The 20,316-nt window shown below is 37.8% G+C and overlaps 1 protein-coding gene across 1 annotated transcript; it reads right to left on the reverse strand.

Annotated features, from left to right (window-relative positions):
- Positions 1 to 414: 414 nt before the first annotated feature.
- On the reverse strand, positions 415 to 15,232 carry zgc:85932 (uncharacterized protein LOC405875 homolog). Its single transcript, XM_059533983.1, has 20 exons — positions 14,609 to 15,232; positions 13,222 to 13,291; positions 11,960 to 12,078; positions 11,756 to 11,889; positions 11,088 to 11,259; positions 10,234 to 10,305; positions 9,476 to 9,567; positions 8,742 to 8,816; positions 8,498 to 8,634; positions 8,243 to 8,388; positions 6,994 to 7,193; positions 4,990 to 5,032; positions 4,801 to 4,875; positions 4,604 to 4,664; positions 4,286 to 4,350; positions 3,729 to 3,797; positions 2,799 to 2,877; positions 2,456 to 2,572; positions 893 to 951; positions 415 to 573 (listed from the first exon to the last, which is right to left on the reverse strand). Exons 1-20 carry the CDS (start codon positions 14,795 to 14,797, stop codon positions 547 to 549), a joined length of 2,001 nt encoding a protein of 666 aa, XP_059389966.1. The 5' UTR covers positions 14,798 to 15,232; the 3' UTR covers positions 415 to 546.
- Positions 15,233 to 20,316: the final 5,084 nt, after the last annotated feature.

Below are 20,316 nucleotides of genomic sequence, written 5' to 3' on the forward strand. Positions count from 1 at the left end.
AATAAATATTAACAGAACATGCCCCCAGAGACAAGAGGAACAACACATTTGAAAATTGCAAGTATTCATATAACTCAAATGAGGAACAAGATCGAAAAAAAGATTTTTTTGCATTATTTTATAATATAATTTATAATACTAAATTGTTATAATTGTAAAGCTAAATAATAAATGATAATATTTTTATAAAATAAATATGATCAAAATACAGTTACAAAATTAATTTATTTTATTTTATTATGGTTATTAATAAAAATACTGCACAAATTTCCATTAAAATATTTTTGTTAGAATATATATTATTAATTATTTGTATCAGTATTATTATAATATTTATTTATAATTTATAATACTAAATTGTTGTAAAATAATTACCTAAAATTATAAGATTTTTATAAAATAAAAATACCAACATAAAATAATCAATTATTTCATCTTTTATTATGGTTACTAATTGAAAGGAATCATCATCCAGTCCTGGAAGGATCCATTTGCAGAGAATAATTAAAGTAGATGTAGAGTTTTTTCCATACAGCTGGTCTGGAATCAGTTGTACATGGTCATGTGCAGGAACTACAATTCAAGAGAAAAATGCATAAATATTCACAAGATTTTTCACAAGATAATAAATTCAGCTCTGACTCACATAATAACTGTCAATCATGTTGCATAAAGGTGGTTAAGAAGAACTAAAGAAGGCTGGATCAGGCAGATTGAACATCAAAGAGCTTCAGAGGAAGAAATATTGAGTGTGTGTGTGTGTGTGTGTGTGTGTGTGTGTGTGTGTGTGTGTGTGTGCGTGTGTGCGTGTGTGTGTGTGTGTGTGTGTGTGCGTTTGTGTGTGTGTGTGTGAGAACAGGACTCATTGCTCTCATGTATTTCATGTTTTTACCTGTCTGCTGTTTACTGAAATCACTCCCATCCCTGTCATATCAAATGATTGAAACTTGCCTGAACACAAAAACAACCACTTCATTATCATTTTTAATCATGTGTATCTGTGTATATATATATATATATATATATATATATATATATATATATATATATATATATATATATATATATAATTATAATAAATATATTACATATATTTTCTTTCTTATGCAATGTCATTCATAAACTAAAAAATGTTGTGAAGAAACTATTTTCAGTCAGAAATTATGAAGTAGAAAGACTGAAACCGATTTATTCCAATAATCTTTATTTATTTAAAAAATATAATTTTTTTTACAGTATGTTTTTAAATTGTACAGGTTGTGTTTGCATATCTTAGATAAATAGATTTTTTTATTCATTTTTATTACTTTCCGTATAGTGTTTTTTTTTCAAACTTTTATTAGTTTTAATTCTATTATTTTAAATGGAAATTTGAAAATGTAGAAGATGAAATAATATATATTTTAAAAAAGTTGTTTCATAGCTTTAGTTTAAATTAACTGTAATTATCCTGCACTTTATCCTCGTGATCCCCAAACCCATAAGACTTTCTTTCTTTTACATTTTAAGGAATATCCTACTGTTGTTTTTTTATTTATTTATTTTTATTTAAAGACTAGAAAAATACTAGAAAGACTGTTCAAAAATTCTCCTTTTGTGTTCCAATTTGACAATAATTTTTTAATATGCATTAAAAACAAGGCGAAATTGTAAAGTGATTTATTATTATTTATTTATTTTACATCATGTGTGGGTTTTGTGTTTACATACTATTTGTTTATAGTATTATTAATTTTAAACGAGCTGAAAAGACTACACGTAACACCTCTGTTTATCAGTTTGCACTGGCTACCAATAGCTGCTCGCATAAAATTCAAGGCATTGATGTTTGCCTACAAAACCAGCACTGGCTCTGCACCTCTCTACCTAAATGTATTACTTCAGACTTGTATGCCTCTAGAAGCTTGTGTTCTCCAAATGAACAGCACGTTATTGATCATCCCAAAGAAACACAAAATCACTCTCTCACTTTTTCACACATCTTCAAGAATCGCCTAAAAACACATCTCTTCCATCTTTACTCTAGCACTCTCTATTCTTATTCTATTCTTTAAAAAATGCCCTTTGACTTGCATGCTATGTATTTACTAACAGCTTGGTTTCTTAAAAAAAAAAAAAAAAAAAAGGAAACTAACACTAGTTTCTCTAATCTTCATATTCTGTTTTTTTTTGTTCATTTATAATACAATTAACAAAAGCAAATAGATACCTCTAACACTAGCTTGCTTTATTCTTTTCCTATTCTATCTTTTTATTTATTATATGATTTAAAAACCCTTACTATGTGTACTGAGACTTGTTACAGTACTTGCATTTCATTGCTCTTTTGCTGATTGTGATTGCTTCCATCGTCCTCATTTGTAAGTCGCTTTGGATAAAAGCTTTGGACTAAATAAATACATTTGCGCTGCTTTGCAGTAACCGGTTAATTTGACTTTGATTTGTGTGCTCTTACGCATCATGCAGTCCAGTTTCATGAGCAGGAAGAGGAATCCTGGGAAGCTGACGGTCATATCTGGCTCCGTGTAACGCAGGCCTATCAGCTGCAGTATGAATTCATCCACCTGTATGCCTAGACCAGAGCACACGAGCTCAGATCAACCGATCGTCAACATTCAGAGCAATGACAGCTTTCTCTCCTGATGGATGGGTGTGTGTGTGTGTGTGTGTGTGAGAGAGTACATTCTCAATAAGTGTTGTTTCAGTGAATGCATTGCGTGTTCAGGGAGTGTGTTCATGCTCATTCTTGCATGTGTGTGTGTGTGTGTGTGTGTGAGGAAGTGTGTGTCAGGTTTCACCTGCTGCTGTCAGAGCTGCTGGGAGTTCTTGATAATCCAGTGCCTGGTTCTTGTTTTTGTCAAATGTCATAAAAATACCCTATAAGACACAGACAGATGGGTGAATAATCATAGACTCAAGTCTTAATTTGATCCAAGATGTAGTCATGAATATTAATACACGCTTTGAACTGAAGCAATAATTACACAATATTTTTTTAACTCTACTTCTACAAACTGACAAGAAGGCGTGTTTTAGCTTTTTAGTTATTCGTTTTATAAAGGCACTGTAAATTAAATCATTATACACACATTTATATATATTTTATATATGCAGTACATATAAATATAATTTAATTATATTTACTATAAACAATAATAAATGAAAACACAAATAAATCACTTGAATGTATTATATAATTAAATCATATATTTATATTTCAATATTTTTAATTACTAATTTTTTTAATTTACTATAATAAAAATAATAATGAAAAATAAAAAAGATATATTTAATATATTCAATCACATTTGGACATACAGTCATATTTTGTACATGCATTATATATATATATATATATATATATATATATATGCATGATCAACCGATATAAAGTTTATATTTACTATATTACTAATTACAATATAAATACAAATATAAATACATTATGTGAATTTTTTTATACATTTGTAAAAATTTCATTTTCAACAAATTTACTGTCACGCACACAACTTGGAAACTTTGGGCTTAAAGAAAAGTTTTAAAATCCTTTGGTTGCATTCATGTGCATTCAGCTTGTAAATGATCTTTGTGACATCGCTTGAACACACCACATGATGCAATCAGTCATGTGACATGAAATCACACGGTCTTCACCTTCTGCAGACTCATCCTCATTGTGATCGAACACACCCTACATATTAATACTGCAAACTACTAAATGTACTCACCGTCCACTTCCGGAGTTTTTCCCACAATGCCTGGAACTCTGTCAAGTCGAGTCGTCCCATTCCTTTACTCTGATTGGAGGAGCTGTTAAGGTGACATTCCAAGCTCCACCCAATCTGATACATTCTTGTGAAATGCGCCATAAAATAGCACACCCACCCACATCCACCTGCGGCTACTGAGACATCCGCTATGAATTACTAGCATATGTACCATATTACACACAACATACAGTACTATACTTTAAAATAGAATGTGAAACGATCTGTGTTGCATGATTCACTACCAGTCAAAAGTTTGTCATTTTTTTAATGTTTCTGGAAGAAGTCTCTTCTGCTCAGTATGCAAAGTATTCTGCTGCATGCAGGAGAAACTCTAAGAGTAATATGTAAGCATGCTATTAAAGCATAGCCATGCATTCCTAATGATTTACTCATTTAAATTCAATCTTTGAACAATATTTAGGGCATTCTCTTGTTCTATTCTGTGTCCATGCACACTAACCAGCGTGTTTGTTAGGACATAGATATCAGAAGTGCACTTTAGCCATGCAGGATACATCCATGAGCACCACAAAGCTCTTGCAGTGCTCCAAACTCAGCTTCTTCTCGCTACCAGCAAAGACTGACCGGACAGAAAACAGAAAACAGGAAATAGAAACAATATCATCCAACTCACTTCCTCACTGTTTACCACATCACTTCCTGTATGGTTTTCTACTCTGCAGCAGAACTAATGAAAATAATGCATTATAACGGCACAGTGAACACGACTTCTCCTGCAAACCGCATTTTGTATTGAAATGCAAATGTAGAAGAAAAAAGAAGAAGAAGAAGTGAACAGATGAAAAACTGATTGTGAATAATCAAGTCCTCACTTCCTTTTGCAATGGCTTCAGTCAGCAGGTTATAGAGATCCAATGGACTGCAATAAGGCCCCTATAGACAACACATATACAGACACTATGAGCATACACACACATCTGACATTAGAGCTACATATTAGATATAAAAATGCATGCACAAACTCAATAGCACTGTATTGGGCAGCACAGCACACAAGTAATGTGTTTACCTTCACACAGTGTTTCACAAAGAGATCTTTTGCTTCATTTGCAGACAGCAGACCTGCGAGACGTGGAGACATCGGCTACACACACACACACACACACAGAAACAATTCAACAACAACTATTACAGTAAATGGACCCAGTGATAATAAATGATCTAAGCAGTGAAACTAGATCAACTTCTCCATTATTACCGGAGTAACTGAGCTTGAGTCTACTCCTCGTGCATCAACAGCTCTGCAAACACACAAACATATGACACATATAGTGATTTATTATGTTAAGACAAAGAAAAAAAGTATTTCGATTCATCCCAGCTACCAAAAATATGTTCTAAGAACGTTCTGCTAATGTTCCCATCATGTTATTTCTGAATATGCCCTGAACATTCAAATAGACCAGGTTTTAAAATGATTTTTAAACATTTTGCAAACGTTGGGGAAACATTCTATTTGATATATTTCTTTTTAAATGATGAGAATGTTTCTTTTGAATGTTCTCTGAACATTCCAAAACAAGTAGTTACATTTCAGTGATGTACACATGTTTTTGTGATAACATTTTAAGAGCATTATTAAACACCAATTAACTTTAAACATATGTTCTATTAAGGTTCAGGGATGCAAAACTCATGGGTGAAAAAGGTGACAAAGACGATCATATCACCTGTACCCGCAAAAAAAAAAAAAAAAAGCCCTATGTTATAATCATAATTATAATAATGTAAAGCCTTAATTATTATTTTCTAACTCTGCCAATCTTCACTTAAAATGTTCCCTTTCATTCAAGAAAGAGAGACAAGGAAAAAACTTGTCTCTTGGTGGAAAACAAAGACTTAAGATAAAAAAGACATGAAATTAGCATTATATCCAGTAGATGGAAGCAGAGGATCACGCATTAGCTCAGTTACCATTTCCACTCCCTAGGTGTTCTCACGTCTTAATTTTGGCTTTATTATAAAATGACTATGAAGTTTAGCAAGTGCAGGAATTCACAAAGTCTTATTTCTCTCATTTAAAATATATATAAATAAGCCCAAACACCGACAGCCTAGCACGGTTAATTATTTAAATACTTTACTAGTTAACTATAAATTTATTTAATTATTAATGGTATAATAATTCAATGTTTTGCTGTTTTTTTTAGATTTAATTTCAAAACTATATTTTTTAAACATTGCCTAAAAAGGTCACTTATCTTTTCCTGCAGAAGTTGCTGAGGCAACACAGACTTGTTGCTGCTGTAGTTTTGTTACTCTGATTTTACTCTGCATCACTTAAAGCACAGTTTTATTTTGATATCAGCTTGTCAGATAGTTTGTTCCATCCATTGCTACAGTTATCACAGTCAATCGCGGATCAATTTTGTGGATTTACTCGCATCACTTTTTACACTCGCGTGTGTCATCCCTGAAACAGTATACAGTAATTGGCCACTGCATTCAACAGAGATGCCTGTGATTGGCTATAATACTCAACGATGAAAGACACATTGTAAATACAAAATTTTGGCTTTGTAATTCGAAACCAGAGCATGCAAAAACCAAAGACAAAAAAGTGGGTGACTTCAAGCAGGTACAGAACCATGTTTGTACTACTGGAACTGTAAAAATATCTAAAAATAAATAAATAAATAAACTTTTTTTTTTCATCTGATCTACGCGAAACTGGTAGGTGACATTTTCTGATCTCAAAAAGGTGAATTTTCACCAAAAGGTGAGCAGTTTGCATCTTTGAAGGTTACTGGAAGAATAATTGTTCATAACTTTAAAAGAACCTTGCCAAAATGTAAAGAGAAATTTTCTCAGTTTTGTTTCATTCAAGTTGTTACTTTGTCTCACATATTTCTCCAAAATCTCATTATGGGAAATGAAAACAGACACAAAAAAGAAAGAATGTATGGTGAAACATTAATGTGCTGAAATAAAATAACAATTAAACACTAGACAAAAAATGTTTTAAAAAAAGAGAAATCCCGCATTGGAGACTAACTGAAATATAATAGGTTTAAGTTGGAAAATAAATAAAAATAAATAGTAATTTTAAGAAAAGAACTAATACAAAATACAGTAAATACATTACGCGTTTCTGGATCTGTTTCTCAGAATAAACACCCGAGATTTGCTCTATATTGAATCCCAATGCTGTCAAATGAGATTTTAAACAGATTTTGCATTCATGTGGGTGAGCATCACTTACATGGTTTTGTTTACTTTCTCAGTCAGGACTCTCAGGAGGAATTCTCCCGCCTGATTGGCCTCTGAAGTGCTGGGAATGATGATGTAATGACCGGGCGCCAGGCGACCGCGAAACACCAGCTCTCGCCGCTGGACATAACCGAGGTCTTTAGTGGTGCTGAGCACCAGACTCAACTGAGACGTGTCCCGCTCGGATCGGGTCTGATCACACACACAAACACCAGACAGAGACACACAGTCAATCTTAACACCAGGAACTCTCGATTTTCTTGTGATTCTCTTTTCTTTTCTTTTTTTATAATATGCATTACATAATAAAAAATTATATGTGTTTTATATAATACAATCAATTTAATACAATGATACATATTATATTGCTTTCTGTAAGCAGTACAAACATATAAAATATAATATATAATACAGATTTTTTTAATAGAAGTAAAATAATAACAAACAATAAATGATATATAATAAAAAGACTAGTTCTTCCTTCAAAAGGGGTACTTATATTTAACTAAAATTAAAAATATAAATTTTTTTTGTTACTTTGTTAAATGAAATAAAATAACATAAAATGTATACATTAAATATCTAAAAATATGAGTATATTATATAATACTATGTATAGTTATTTCTTTGAAGCAGGGTAAATATTATAGTTGACAAAAAATGAAACCATAAAAAATGTATTACTTTAAATAACAAAAAGAAAACATGTCAATATAAATAAAATGTAATATTGAAAAAAATATAGATTATCAGTAATATAATAAATAGCATGTATAATACAGTTGCTAGTTGTTTTGAAGCAGTAAAATTTACAATATATAATAAATAATATTTAATGACTAGTTCTTCGTTCAAAGCAAGGTAATCATAGTTCCCTAAAATTAAAACCGTAAAATATTCCTTTACTTATTTTTTTTTAACTGAAATAAAATATAATATAAAAATTAACTTTTTTTTAGCTAGTTGCCGAGGCATACTTTCTCGTTTTCATTTAATTTAACTTTATGCACTATAATAAATAAATCTGAAATTTTACAAATTTAAATAAAAATGAATTGAAAAAAATGACAAGACCACATAATGACTTTTAATAGAATTCAAATGAAAGCTGAAAATATTAAAACAAAATTAATTTAAAATATTAATAAAAAGTTGTGCACGGAAATCGTGTAAAGGCAACCAATCAGACTGCAGCTTTCATGTCCGACAATACACACTTGAAACACTTGTGTGAAAGAAACCTTGTATATGTGCAGCGCGACGGGGAACAGCATTCCTCTCTGACGAGCACATTTCTGCATGAGCGCCAGCAGGAAGGAGCAGGTCAGTTCAGGGTCACTGGGGTCGTCGTCCTCTTCCAGCAGGGTCAGACTGTACTGAGGAGGCCCTGCAAACACAAACATGTGAATACAACACCTTGAGTAGTTCTTCTTCTGAAGCAGTATAATATATGTGTGTGTGTGTGTGTGTGTGTGTGAACAGTGTTGCTCGTGTACCTTGCTGAGGAACCCATTGTCCATGATGCGATGTACATATCCAGGGCTTTATGATTCTGCTCTCACTCAGCGTGTCTTGGCTCAGATGACAAATCTCCATTGTCTCAAAGTTCTGGCAGAAATCTGCCAGAGACATCCTGATGAGAAGACGGAGAAGATGATGGAGCTGCGTCAGCCATTTAAACCAATCAGAGCAGAGCCTGAACAAGAATCAGCCAATCAGTGAAGAGAGAAACAGACTCACCAGAATTCCCCGTCTTCTTGCTGGATTCTCTGCACACGCCGCTGCTCTTCAGCACTCACCATATTCCACTCGACTCTAAACACACACATTAGACTAATAAACACACTCAGATACGCACTTGGACAAAAGAAGAAATATCACGGACTAGGGTTAGGGTTTGGGTCATGGACAGACTAGCCTAAAACCTAAAGAAGACTTTTTAATAATAACAATAATAATAATAATAATAATAATAAACACGGTTTACCTCATTTAAGTATTATTAAGAGGTTTTGTCATATTTAGCTCAATTCTAATGATAGCTCTGTCAAACTACAGATAAATAAACATATACAAATCAAATACAGTATATATATATATATATATATATATATATATATATATATATATATATATATATATATATATATATATATATATATATTTATATTTATTAAGCAAGGATGCATTAAATCAATTAAAAGTTACAGTAAAGGCATTTATAATGTAAAAAAAAGATTTATCTAAAAAAAAATCATCATGGCAGCACAACGGTTTCCAACACTGATAATAATCAGAAATGTTTCTTGAGCATCAAATCAGAATATTAGACTGATTTCTGAAGATCATGCAATGATGCTGAAAATACAGCTGCACATCACAGAAATAAATTTCACTTGATTATTTATTACAATAGAAACCATTAACTGAATATTAAATTACTCTTTTACTGTATTTTTGTAAGCGTTTCATACCCTTTTTTGTCACTCCAAGGCCCCTCCCACTCAGCTTTGCCCCACGGGTTCCTGATCCGCACCAGCTCAACTGATTCGACCTTAGTCTTGATCTGAAACACACATAAATCAAACTCAGTCTTAAGAGCAGTGATGTTTACAGGACCTGCTTGTGTTTCTCTTCCAGCTGTTTGAAGTGTAGTCTGACCTCGTGAACTCAAAAACATGTCAGCTACTGCCTGCTAACATCTATACTACATACTGCTAAATATTGTCTATATAATATATAGACCTACCTTAAAAGCATGACAAATTTTGTAATATTTAAACATTTCTGATTCAGTAAAAAAAAAGACATGCTTCTTATATTTTCTTGTAAAAAGTATGTGAAACCAAATGCAATAGTTTTCTAATTAAGTCACTTTGTTGCATGCTAAATTCAAGCAACTTCTACATGTGTGTCTATTCTGGTTCTCTCAAATCTATGTCACAAACCAGAGAACATGGGGGGGAATGGTCTTTATCTTTAAGTGTGTATTCTATGCCCATGCATACATACAGTTTTCTCTCAAAAATACTAGCAGTGTGCCATTCTGATTTTATTTGAGCTGATGGCGCCCTCTGGTGGAACCCTGAGTGTTAAAGACACTCATGAAACATAAATCAAGAGCTGGTTTGACAGACAGACTATGAGAGAGACATAGAGAGAGAGAGAGAGAGATAGAGAGAGAGAGAGAGAGAGAGAGAGAGAAACACCCAAGGTAACATTTCCCCCTCACCGTCTCCAAACCTGTCACAGAATAGGCATGTCTGAACAAAATCCCAAACTCATTGCTCTTCTCAACGGAACCCTGCAGGAAGACAAAAGAGACAAGACAAGGCAACAGATTACCTTCACAAAACAACATCTGTCAAAAGAAAATCATGCTTTCCTGGAACTCAAGAAAGATCCTCTTACCGAGAAGAACACAAACAAAGAGGGAAGAACACAAGTACACATGCAAACCCTCACATCTAATGATTTAGAACATTGTGGAACGTCATATTCTGGTGGTTCAAGATCTGGGCTGCTGAATAAAAGGTTGCAGATTCGAACCTGCAAGTTTCGATCAGTGCACTGTAACTGATGTTCTCTGGAGCAGGAAGCTGATCTTACTTAACCTGTAACTGAATTATATTATTGTTCACATATTTTGGTGCACTACTTTTCAAAAGTTTGGGGTCAGTATAATTATTATTCTTTTTTAAGAAATTAATACTTTTATCCAGCAAGGGTGCATTAAATGTATCAAAAGTGAGAGTTAAGAAATTTGTCATGTTACAAAAGTTTCCCATTTCAAATAAATGCTGTTCTTTTGAGCTTTCTATTCATCAAAGAATCCTGAAAAAAATAGATGATCACAGTTTACACAAGAAATGCATTGATAATAATCAGAAATGTTTCTTGAGCAGCAAATCATCATATTAGAATGATTTCTGAAGAGCAGCATGAACATTCCACTAAACATCTGCATTTGTGTTCCACGGACGTCATCATACACGTTTGGAATGACACGAGGGTGAATAAATGATGAGAGAATTGTAATTTTGGGGTAAGCTATCCCTTTAAATAAGCCATGTATAGAGAGTGTACCCTTGAGTTAGCACAGTTGATCAAAGCTCCCTTCTCCAGCAGCGGGCGCAGGAAAGAGCCCAGTTTTCGGTGGTCAGGCGGCACCATGAACTCCTCTGTAACCCCACCTGTCATGTCTGCCATGGCCTCATGAGGGAAACCCATGTTCAGAGCATTATAACCACCCTTCAGCCTGAGAAAGAGATGGGAAAGACAATCTGAACAACAGAAAATAAGCTAAAGCACTTTATGTGCATGCAGACCCTCAGGTCATCCAAGATGTAATGGGTTTTGAGATTTGGAGAAATGTAGCATTACATCACTTGCTCAGCAATGGATGCTCTGCAGTGAATGGGTGCCGTCAGAATGAGAGTACAAACAGCTGATAAAAACATCACAATAATCAACAAGTAATCCTCATGAATCCAGTCCATCAATTAACATTTTTTTAACATCAACATCATTAACATTAACATCATTCTGACGGCACCCATTCACTGCAGAGCATCCATTGATGAGACACTGATGCAATGCTACATTTCTCCAAATCTGATGAAGAAACAAACTCATCCTAAACTTGGATGGTATACATTTTCAGTGAATTTTCATTTTTGTGTAAACTATTCCTTTCAAATGTATCTAATGTAATAATACTGAGGCATTTTTAAGCATTCAAATATTCCACTAACTTGGCATAAGCTTTCTCCAGGAGAGCGCTCCAGAATTCATCTTTGTTTGAGGAGCGCAGATAAATCAGCTGACCGTTACGTGTCGGCAAGCGGTCATCGACTCGCACCTCAATCCACTCACCATACTGCCAAAACTACAGGCAGAGAGACACCATTAAAACCATCACAACCACTTCAATCTGTATGGTAACACACGCTACTAACCTGGAAATTGAAGCAGCCGTTGTAGCCCTGCTGAAAACCCTGGCCTGAGGGAACCACATGATTCAGAAGAGAAGGGTTGAGAGAGAGAGACGCCACCGCAGACAAGAACCAGCAGTCACCTGTGAGAGAGAGAGAGAGAGAGAGAGAGAGAGAGAGAGAGAGAGAAAGAGAAAGAGAAAGAGAGAGAGAGAGAGAGAGAGAGACAGAGAGAGAGAGAGACAGAAAGAGAGAGAGAGAGAGACAGAGAGAGAGAAGAGAGAGAGAGAGACACCCGTTAAAACATGGGTCTAATTCGGTCTAATGGTTGTAAGAGATGATCCTAATGTTATGTGGAGAAATACGTGTATTCTGCTACACTGGTTCTTATTTGGCTTTATTTCAGGGCTTTCAGCATTTCATATAAAATGGAGACCCAACAGAAAACAAAAGTAAACAAAAATATTCATGAAAATGAAATTAAATTAAATGTATTCATAAAAAATGAAAATCAAAAGTTTGGAATAATTATGATTATTATTTTTTTTATGTTTTTGTACATTAAAGTCTCTTCTGCTCACCAAGGCAGTACAAAAATATAAAAACCAGTAATATTGTGAAATATTATCAGTTTCTATTTTAATGTTTCTTTTTTTTTTTTTTTTTTACTGTCACTTTTGGTCAATTTAATGCACCCCTGCTGAATAAATGTATTTCTTTCTTTCTGTCTTTTTAAATCTTACCCCAAACTCTTGAATTGTGTTGTATCACGGTTCACACAAAAATATTAGCCACTGAACCGTGTTCAGCATTGATAATATTCAGAAAAGTATTTTGCAAAGCAAGTCAGCATATAAGAATGATTTCTGAAGATCATGTGACACTGAAGACTGGAGGAATGATGCTGAAAATACAGCTGCACATCACAGAAATAAATTACATTTTACAATATTTCCACATAGAAAAAAATCATTTTAAATTGCAATAATACTCAAACTTTTTACTGCATTTGTCTAATCTGATGAGCTAATCTGAATGACAGATTAATTTGCACCAAAATACTATAGAGTTTGATTAGTTGCATGACCTTTGACCTTAAAAATAAGGGCTATACGGGAAGTGTTCCTCAGAACAGACCTGTGACACACCAGATGAGAACCACTGTGTTGCACCCAACACCAAAGTTATTTGACGCCAGTTCATACTTCTTTATGAAGCATAAACAGTGTTATATTATTCTCAGTGTGAATTCTTATTGTGTAAATGGTTCAACATTAAATTCTCACTTAGTTCTCCCTGGCAGACGTCCATACGTGTGGCTCCATCCGCAATAAACTGAGGAAACGGACAGATCTCCTGGAAAAGAGTGGCAAAAACACAAAAGGTCATTTTAGCATTAGAGCATATGAGACTTCTTTAAAAAATATGAAAGAACTGAATTATTCCAAACCACTGTAGTGTATATGCACAAGTGTAAAGATTTTAAATATTTCAAAACCATGCTCAGAGAAGTAGCTCCAGGGCGAGTGATTGTAAAGTGTCTGCTAAATGACTGAATCCTATAAAAATCTTACAACAATAAAAAAACTCAACAAAACAAATGCTAGTGAACATTGCATTATAAAGTAGTTGGACACTTAAGTCACAGTTGCATTAGACCTGTCTTTATTTTAAACAATCAGAATATTTTCTTATTTTTTGACCACATAAATATCAGAATCTGCACCAAATTGCATATTTTGCTTGGTTTAGGTCTCTGAATTAAATTCAGATGTTTTTCCACTACTGTATATAAGCTAAGTCTCAAATATGACAGTCAACAACAAAATAAAAACATTTAAAAAATGTCTTAAGGTTCCATAAATTGTTTCATTTTAAATATATATATATATATATATATATATATATATATATATATATATATATATATATATATATATATATATATATATATATATATATTAGGACTATTGAATATATCAGTTGTTAAAATAAATGACACTATTTAACAGTTTAACTATGACATAAGTTATTATTTGAATATTATTTTGGATTTCTTAGTGCATAACTTTAAAATCAGTGCTGGGTAGATCACTTAAAAAATTTAGTCTGTTACTGATTCCAAATTAAATTAGAAATATTGTAGTTAGTTACATAAGCATTTCACATTTCAGGTATAATAATCAGACTCATTCTTGATTACTTTCGACATAACTTATATATCACATTGATTTAAATAGGATAATCTTGTACGATATTGATAAATGAACACAAAGAGAAAGAAAATATATTCTATTCATTGTTATTTCGGGTTCGTGAAGGAACTGCAGGGGTTTGTGAGTATACTGAAACTAATAATTGTGTGAATATGTAGCTAATAATCACTAAAAAAAGTAACTGTAGTCTGATTAGGAGTATGCAATATAGTCTAATGACAAGTACTTAATTTTTGGAACCTGATTACTAATCCATCAGATAAGTAACTCCCCAGAACTGTTTGTTTATAACACAAAGCACTGTATGCAAATACAGTAGATATTATAATACTGGACACAGCTGGCAACAAAGACAAGTTCCTGATGCTCTTTTTTTTAAACATACACCAGTATTATTTTTGTAGATTTTATATTATCACAAGGCTCTCTGGAGATGTGTGTTGTCTCTTTGGCTCACCTTTGGTCGTTTCCAAACCACGTCGGTCTGAATCGGCATGTTCTGCACCGGGAACCTCGCGTCCGTGTAGAGCCCATCCTGCAGAGGAAGCCCGGAGGTGGGAGACCACAGGAGCGTCGGGCTGCCCACACTCTTCCACGGGTTCGAGTCGGACGAGTCTTTGCGCGATTGTTTCTTCGTTTCGGACATACTTGTGTGCGTCAAAAACTCAGCCTCGGGGCTCGACTTTTATCCGTCTGAATCTGTCTATGTGTTAAAGAATGAGTGTTTCTGAATGCACAAAACACACCATCCAAGTGATCCCAGATGCCAAAAATGTTAACTGATTGCGGTCTGTGGTATAGTGGGCGTAAGGTAAACAGGTCTTCCTCAAAGTAGTACCTCCAACCAGCTCCTCCCTCCCTCACCTGCGCGCTCACAAACACTGGCTCCGTTTACATGCACACAAATAATCCGTTTGTATTCGGATTGACGCTCAATCAGATTGAAGAACGTTCATATAAACACCTTCATCAATCCGACTGAGCTCGATTCGAATGAAATTTCGATCGATTGAAGGGGTGGTTTATTCCTCTTCCGATACGATTGAGGGTGCATGTAAACACTCAATTATGAAACTGAAAGGAGTGTGCATGTGCAATGACGCAGAAATAACGTAATGACGCTCATCCTTTTGAATAAAGTGTTGTATGAATGTGTGTCCTGTCATTATAAAACTCTCCTTTCATTCGGCAACTGTGAAGTGAAGCAGGACAACCTTTTTTTATACTCATCCACAGGCAACCTGCGTTGGGCGCAGAGGGGGGGCTTAATTATTATTATTATTTATTTTTTGCATGGTGAATATGAGCAGCACAGCGGATTATATTTAATTTAATTCTGCTGTTAAAAACAAACAAAGAAAACGTGTAGGAGAGTGTTTTTATGTGCAAACAGTGAGAAATCGATATTATCTATATGTCACTTTCACTTTTCACTTTCACTATTTGAGCAGTGTGCGCATGTCTAAACAAATCTATTCCGATTTGAAGCATGACATATAAACGCGCACATCGTCAAAAATAAAACATCTCTTATCATAAACGACAATTTTTACTACAGTGGAGCATGTAGCATACTATATTCATCTAGCAAAAAGGACATTTGTGTCAACGTTTTAAAACAAAAGCAAACAATAGCGACTAAAGAACAAAAGCACTTCTAGAGATTTAAGAGATGCGGAAGATGCCAAACAGAGAACGTTCTGCTAATGTTCCCATTAAGTTAATAAACGTTTCCCTTTCATAGGTCACTTCGATGCTGCGGTGACGTCACCACGTATGGGAACACCTTCGGTGTGACGAATGTCTGAAGCCCTATACCATCCCGCCAATCCTATTGGCCAAATAGCGTGTGGCACCGCCCAGCATGCGTAGGCATATATATACCTGGTGCCGCGCGCCATTTACCTCAGATTTCATTCCTTCAGTACGAAGCGAATCTTCTGTGCCCTATTATCTCGCGTTCTCAGCGATCATCTACGAGCAGTATACTCCTCTCCGCGGACGCGATGAGTCAACGAAAGGTAGGAGCCGTATGATGGGTTGTCACGAGGAGGCACTTATGAGAGGTTCGTTGCAGCCTCTCTACAGGTTCTCTCCTTGATAGCCTATGGCTACAGTAAAATATGCATACACTTCCCCTGTGCACTAACGCCATTAGGAAGTATCCGCGCTCTGGAGTGTATTTCTTAAGTCGCCTCGCGTCTAACCCCCACCGTTTCGCTTCTGCGGTCGCCGAGGCCCCGCACGAGGTGTTGGTTAGGGGCGATATGTGCGGCTTGACTATGAATACAGTGATGCACTGGAGTTCCATGTGCTCGCTCTCCCCCACTCGAGCGCGTTAATCAACAGTTTTTGCTCTTCAAATGGTGGATTACGGCTCACACAGCCGCCGCGTTTTCGCTAGCGGCTTGGCCCGATGTTATCTTGTTGGATTGAATCCTGCCGTGGATACGCTTCAGGATTATATACAACGAAACGCAGCGAGTTTGACGCACACGCTTTTCTTCATGTTAATATGCCAGGGACTATGCCCTTCACTGAGAGTGCTGTTAGACTGCTAATGCACATCTACCCTCTCACTGCAGTCCCCATACTCTAACTTTGACTGTCTCGCAGCAAGGGCACCTCGAGCGTCATTGAACTGAGCTATCATTCGCGCGCCCCCTCAGACACTCTGCACAATCCAGTCTTCAGAGTTTGAGGGACGGCGCGGAGGCTGGCAAAGATGGCCAGCGTATGACGGTTCACACAGCCACCGCGTTCTTGCTAGCGGCGTGGCCCGATGTTTATCTTGTTGGATTAAATCCTGCCGTGGATACGCTTCAGGATTATACACAACGAAACGCAGCGAATGTGACGCATGCGTTTTTCCTTCATGTTTGCTTAGGACTGTGCCCGCCTCCAGAGAGCGCTGTTGGACTGCTAATGCACATCTAAGCCTCTCACTGCAGTTTCCACACTCTAACATTTGACTGTCTCGCAGCAAAGGCTTCTCGAGCGTCATTTAACTGAGCTATCATTCGCGCGCCCCCTCAGACACTCTGCACAATCCAGTCTTTAGAGTTTGAGGGACGGCGCGGAGGCTGGCAAAGATGGCCAGTGTATACGGTTCACACAGCCGCCGCGTTCTCGCTAGCGGCGTGGCCCGATGTTCATCTTGTTGGATTAAATCCTGCCGTGGATACGCTTCAGGATTATACACAACGAAACGCAGCGAGTTTGATGCATGCGTTTCCTTCATGTTCTCTAACATTGACTGTCTCGCAGCAAAGGCACCTCGAGCGTCATTGAACGGAGCTATCATTCGCGCGCCCCCTCAGACACTCTGCACAATCCAGTCTTTAGAGTTTGAGGGACGGCGCGGAGGCTGGCAAAGATGGCCAGTGTATACGGTTCACACAGCCGCCGCGTTCTCGCTAGCGGCGTGGCCCGATGTTCATCTTGTTGGATTAAATCCTGCCGTGGATACGCTTCAGGATTATACACAACGAAACGCAGCGAGTTTGATGCATGCGTTTCCTTCATGTTCTCTAACATTGACTGTCTCGCAGCAAAGGCACCTCGAGCGTCATTGAACGGAGCTATCATTCGCGCGCCCCCTCAGACACTCTGCACAATCCAGCCTTCAGAGTTTGAGGGACGGCGCGGAGGCTGGCAAAGATGGCCAGTGTATGACGGCTCGCACAGCTGCCGCGTTCTCGCTAGCAGCGTGGCCCAATGTTTATCTTGTTGGATTACATCCTGCCGTGGATACGCTTCAGGATTATACACAACGAAACGCAGCGAGTTTGATGCATGCGTTTTCCTTCATGTTCTCTAACATTGACTGTCTCGCAGCAAAGGCACCTCGAGCTTCATTGAACTGAGCTCTCATTCGCGCGCCCCCTCAGACACTCTGCACAATCCAGCCTTCAGAGTTTGAGGGACGGCGCGGAGGCTGGCAAAGATGGCCAGTGTATGACGGCTCACACAGCTGCCGCGTTCTCGCTAGCAGCGTGGCCCAATGTTTATCTTGTTGGATTAAATCCTGCCGTGGATACGCTTCAGGATTATACACAACAAAAAAAAAAAAAAAAAACCGCTAATATTGTTTCGGGCCGCGTGGGAACGCTTGCCCGGCATTTCTCAATGGGTGTTACGCACAATTTGTCACGGATACACCATTCAGTTTCGGAAAGGCCCGCCCCCTTTCCGTGGAATTCTCTCCACGGTGATGAAACCGATGGACATGGCGGTGCTGAGACAGGAAATGTTAGCTCTACTGAGCAAAGGGGCTATAGAAGAAGTACACCCCTCTCAGATGGAGTCAGGGTTTTACAGCCGTTATTTTGTGGTACCAAAAAAGGACGGCGGATTACGACCCATTCTGGATTTACGCCGTCTAAATCTTGCACTCAGGTCGAGCAAATTCAAGATGTTGACGGTAAAATCTATTTTGTCTCAGATTCAACCAAACGACTGGTTTGTCACGATCGATCTGAAGGATGCTTATTTTCATATTCAGATCATCGAGAGACACCGGAAGTTCCTCAGATTCGCTTTGGAGGGCAAAGCGTATCAGTACCGCGTTCTTCCCTTTGGCTTAGCGCTAGCTCCCCGTACATTCTCAAAATGCATGGACGCAGCTCTGGCCCCGTTGCGGCTCCGGGGCGTCCGTGTGTTAAACTATCTGGACGACTGGCTGGTGTTAGCGCAATCTCAGACTCAAGCACACTCTCATCGAGATATTGTGCTAAATCATTTACACAGCCTGGGTTTACGCACAAACTTCCAGAAAAGTGTATTAATCCCCTCTCAACGGATTACCTTTCTGGGAGTAGATTTGGACTCTCGCGCGATGACAGCAAAGCTTTCTGTCCCGCGCGCTCAGTCGATTACGTCATGCGTTCAGCACTTCAGGGCGGGTCACACAGTGACAGTGAGACTGTGCCTCAGACTACTAGGTCTAATGGCGGCGGCGCTTCCCGTGATTCATCTGGGTTTGCTTTACATGCGCCTGTTTCAGTGGTGGACGAAACGACAGAATATTTCACCCCGTTGTTCTCCGCATCGAACGATCTCGGTGACGCGGAGGTGTGTGATGTCGTTAAAACAATGGACATCAGCCGAATTTCTCCTCACCGGGGTTCGGCTGGGAATTTGCGCTTCCCGAGAGACTGTCACGACAGACGCGTCTTTGACCGGGTGGGGAGCTGTTTGTCAGGGGCGCCCAGCCCACGGAGTGTGGACAGCGGCACAACGCAGCTGGCACATAAACAAATTGGAATTACTGGCGGTTTTTCTGGCTCTCCAGTATTTTTCGAGTCTACTGACCGGCCGTCATGTGCTTCTCAGAACGGACAACACTGCGGTCGTGGCTTATCTGAACCATCAGGGAGGATTACGTTCTCGCCCTCTGTGCAGACTGGAGAGGCGGATTCTTCTTTGGTCTCACGACAAATTTCTGTCGATCCGGGCTGTTCACATCCCCGGACGACTGAACTTCGGAGCGGATTTATTATCCAGGCAGACTCTGGAACAAGGGGAATGGAGATTACACCCCCAAACGGTGAATCACCTATGGCATATTTTCGGGGAAGCGGAAGTGGATTTATTCGCGTCGAGCGCGACTACGCATTGCCCGCTATGGTTCTCCCTAAGCCCTCCATCACCCCTGGGTCTGGATGCGCTAGCTCACAGCTGGCCCAGGACCAGCTTGTATGCGTTTCCTCCGATTCGGCTGGTCCCAGCGGTATTATGCAGAATACGGCGGGACAGAGTGGGACAGCTGTTGCTGGTGGCTCCGCGATGGCACACACAGCCGTGGTTTGCGGATCTCATCAATCTGTTAGCGGGCTCTCCGGTGGAGATTCCCCTCAGATGGGATTTATTATCGCAAGCACAGGGACGGATCTGGCATCCCAGGCCAGATCTGTGGAACCTGTGGGCGTGGCCTCTGAGCGGAGTGAGTTGATATGTCCCGGTCTTTCTGCTGAAACTACCGAGACTATACTGAACTCTAGAGCAGTTTCTACGAGACGCTTATATGCTTTCAAGTGGAAACTGTTTATGACATGGTGTGAAACTCATGATGTGGATCCAGTTTACTGCCCTGTGGCTTCAGTACTGGAGTTTCTTCAAGACCGTTTTTCGGAGGGATTGACACCAGCCACCCTGAAGGTTTAT

Source organism: Carassius carassius, chromosome 41 (genome assembly GCF_963082965.1).
Source record: "Carassius carassius chromosome 41, fCarCar2.1, whole genome shotgun sequence".
Classification (NCBI taxonomy): Eukaryota; Metazoa; Chordata; class Actinopteri; order Cypriniformes; family Cyprinidae; genus Carassius; species Carassius carassius.

Coding starts and splice junctions, on each gene's coding strand:
- zgc:85932 (XM_059533983.1), bottom strand. CDS start 14,797: ATGTCCGAAACGAAGAAACAATCGCGCAAAGACTCGTCCGACTCGAAC. Junction 11,260..11,755: donor CTGGAGAAAGCTTATGCCAA/GTTAGTGGAATA, acceptor TCTCTTTCTCAG/GCTGAAGGGTGGTTATAATG. Junction 952..2,455: donor GAAACTGGACTGCATGATGC/GTAAGAGCACAC, acceptor TTTTGTGTTCAG/GCAAGTTTCAATCATTTGAT.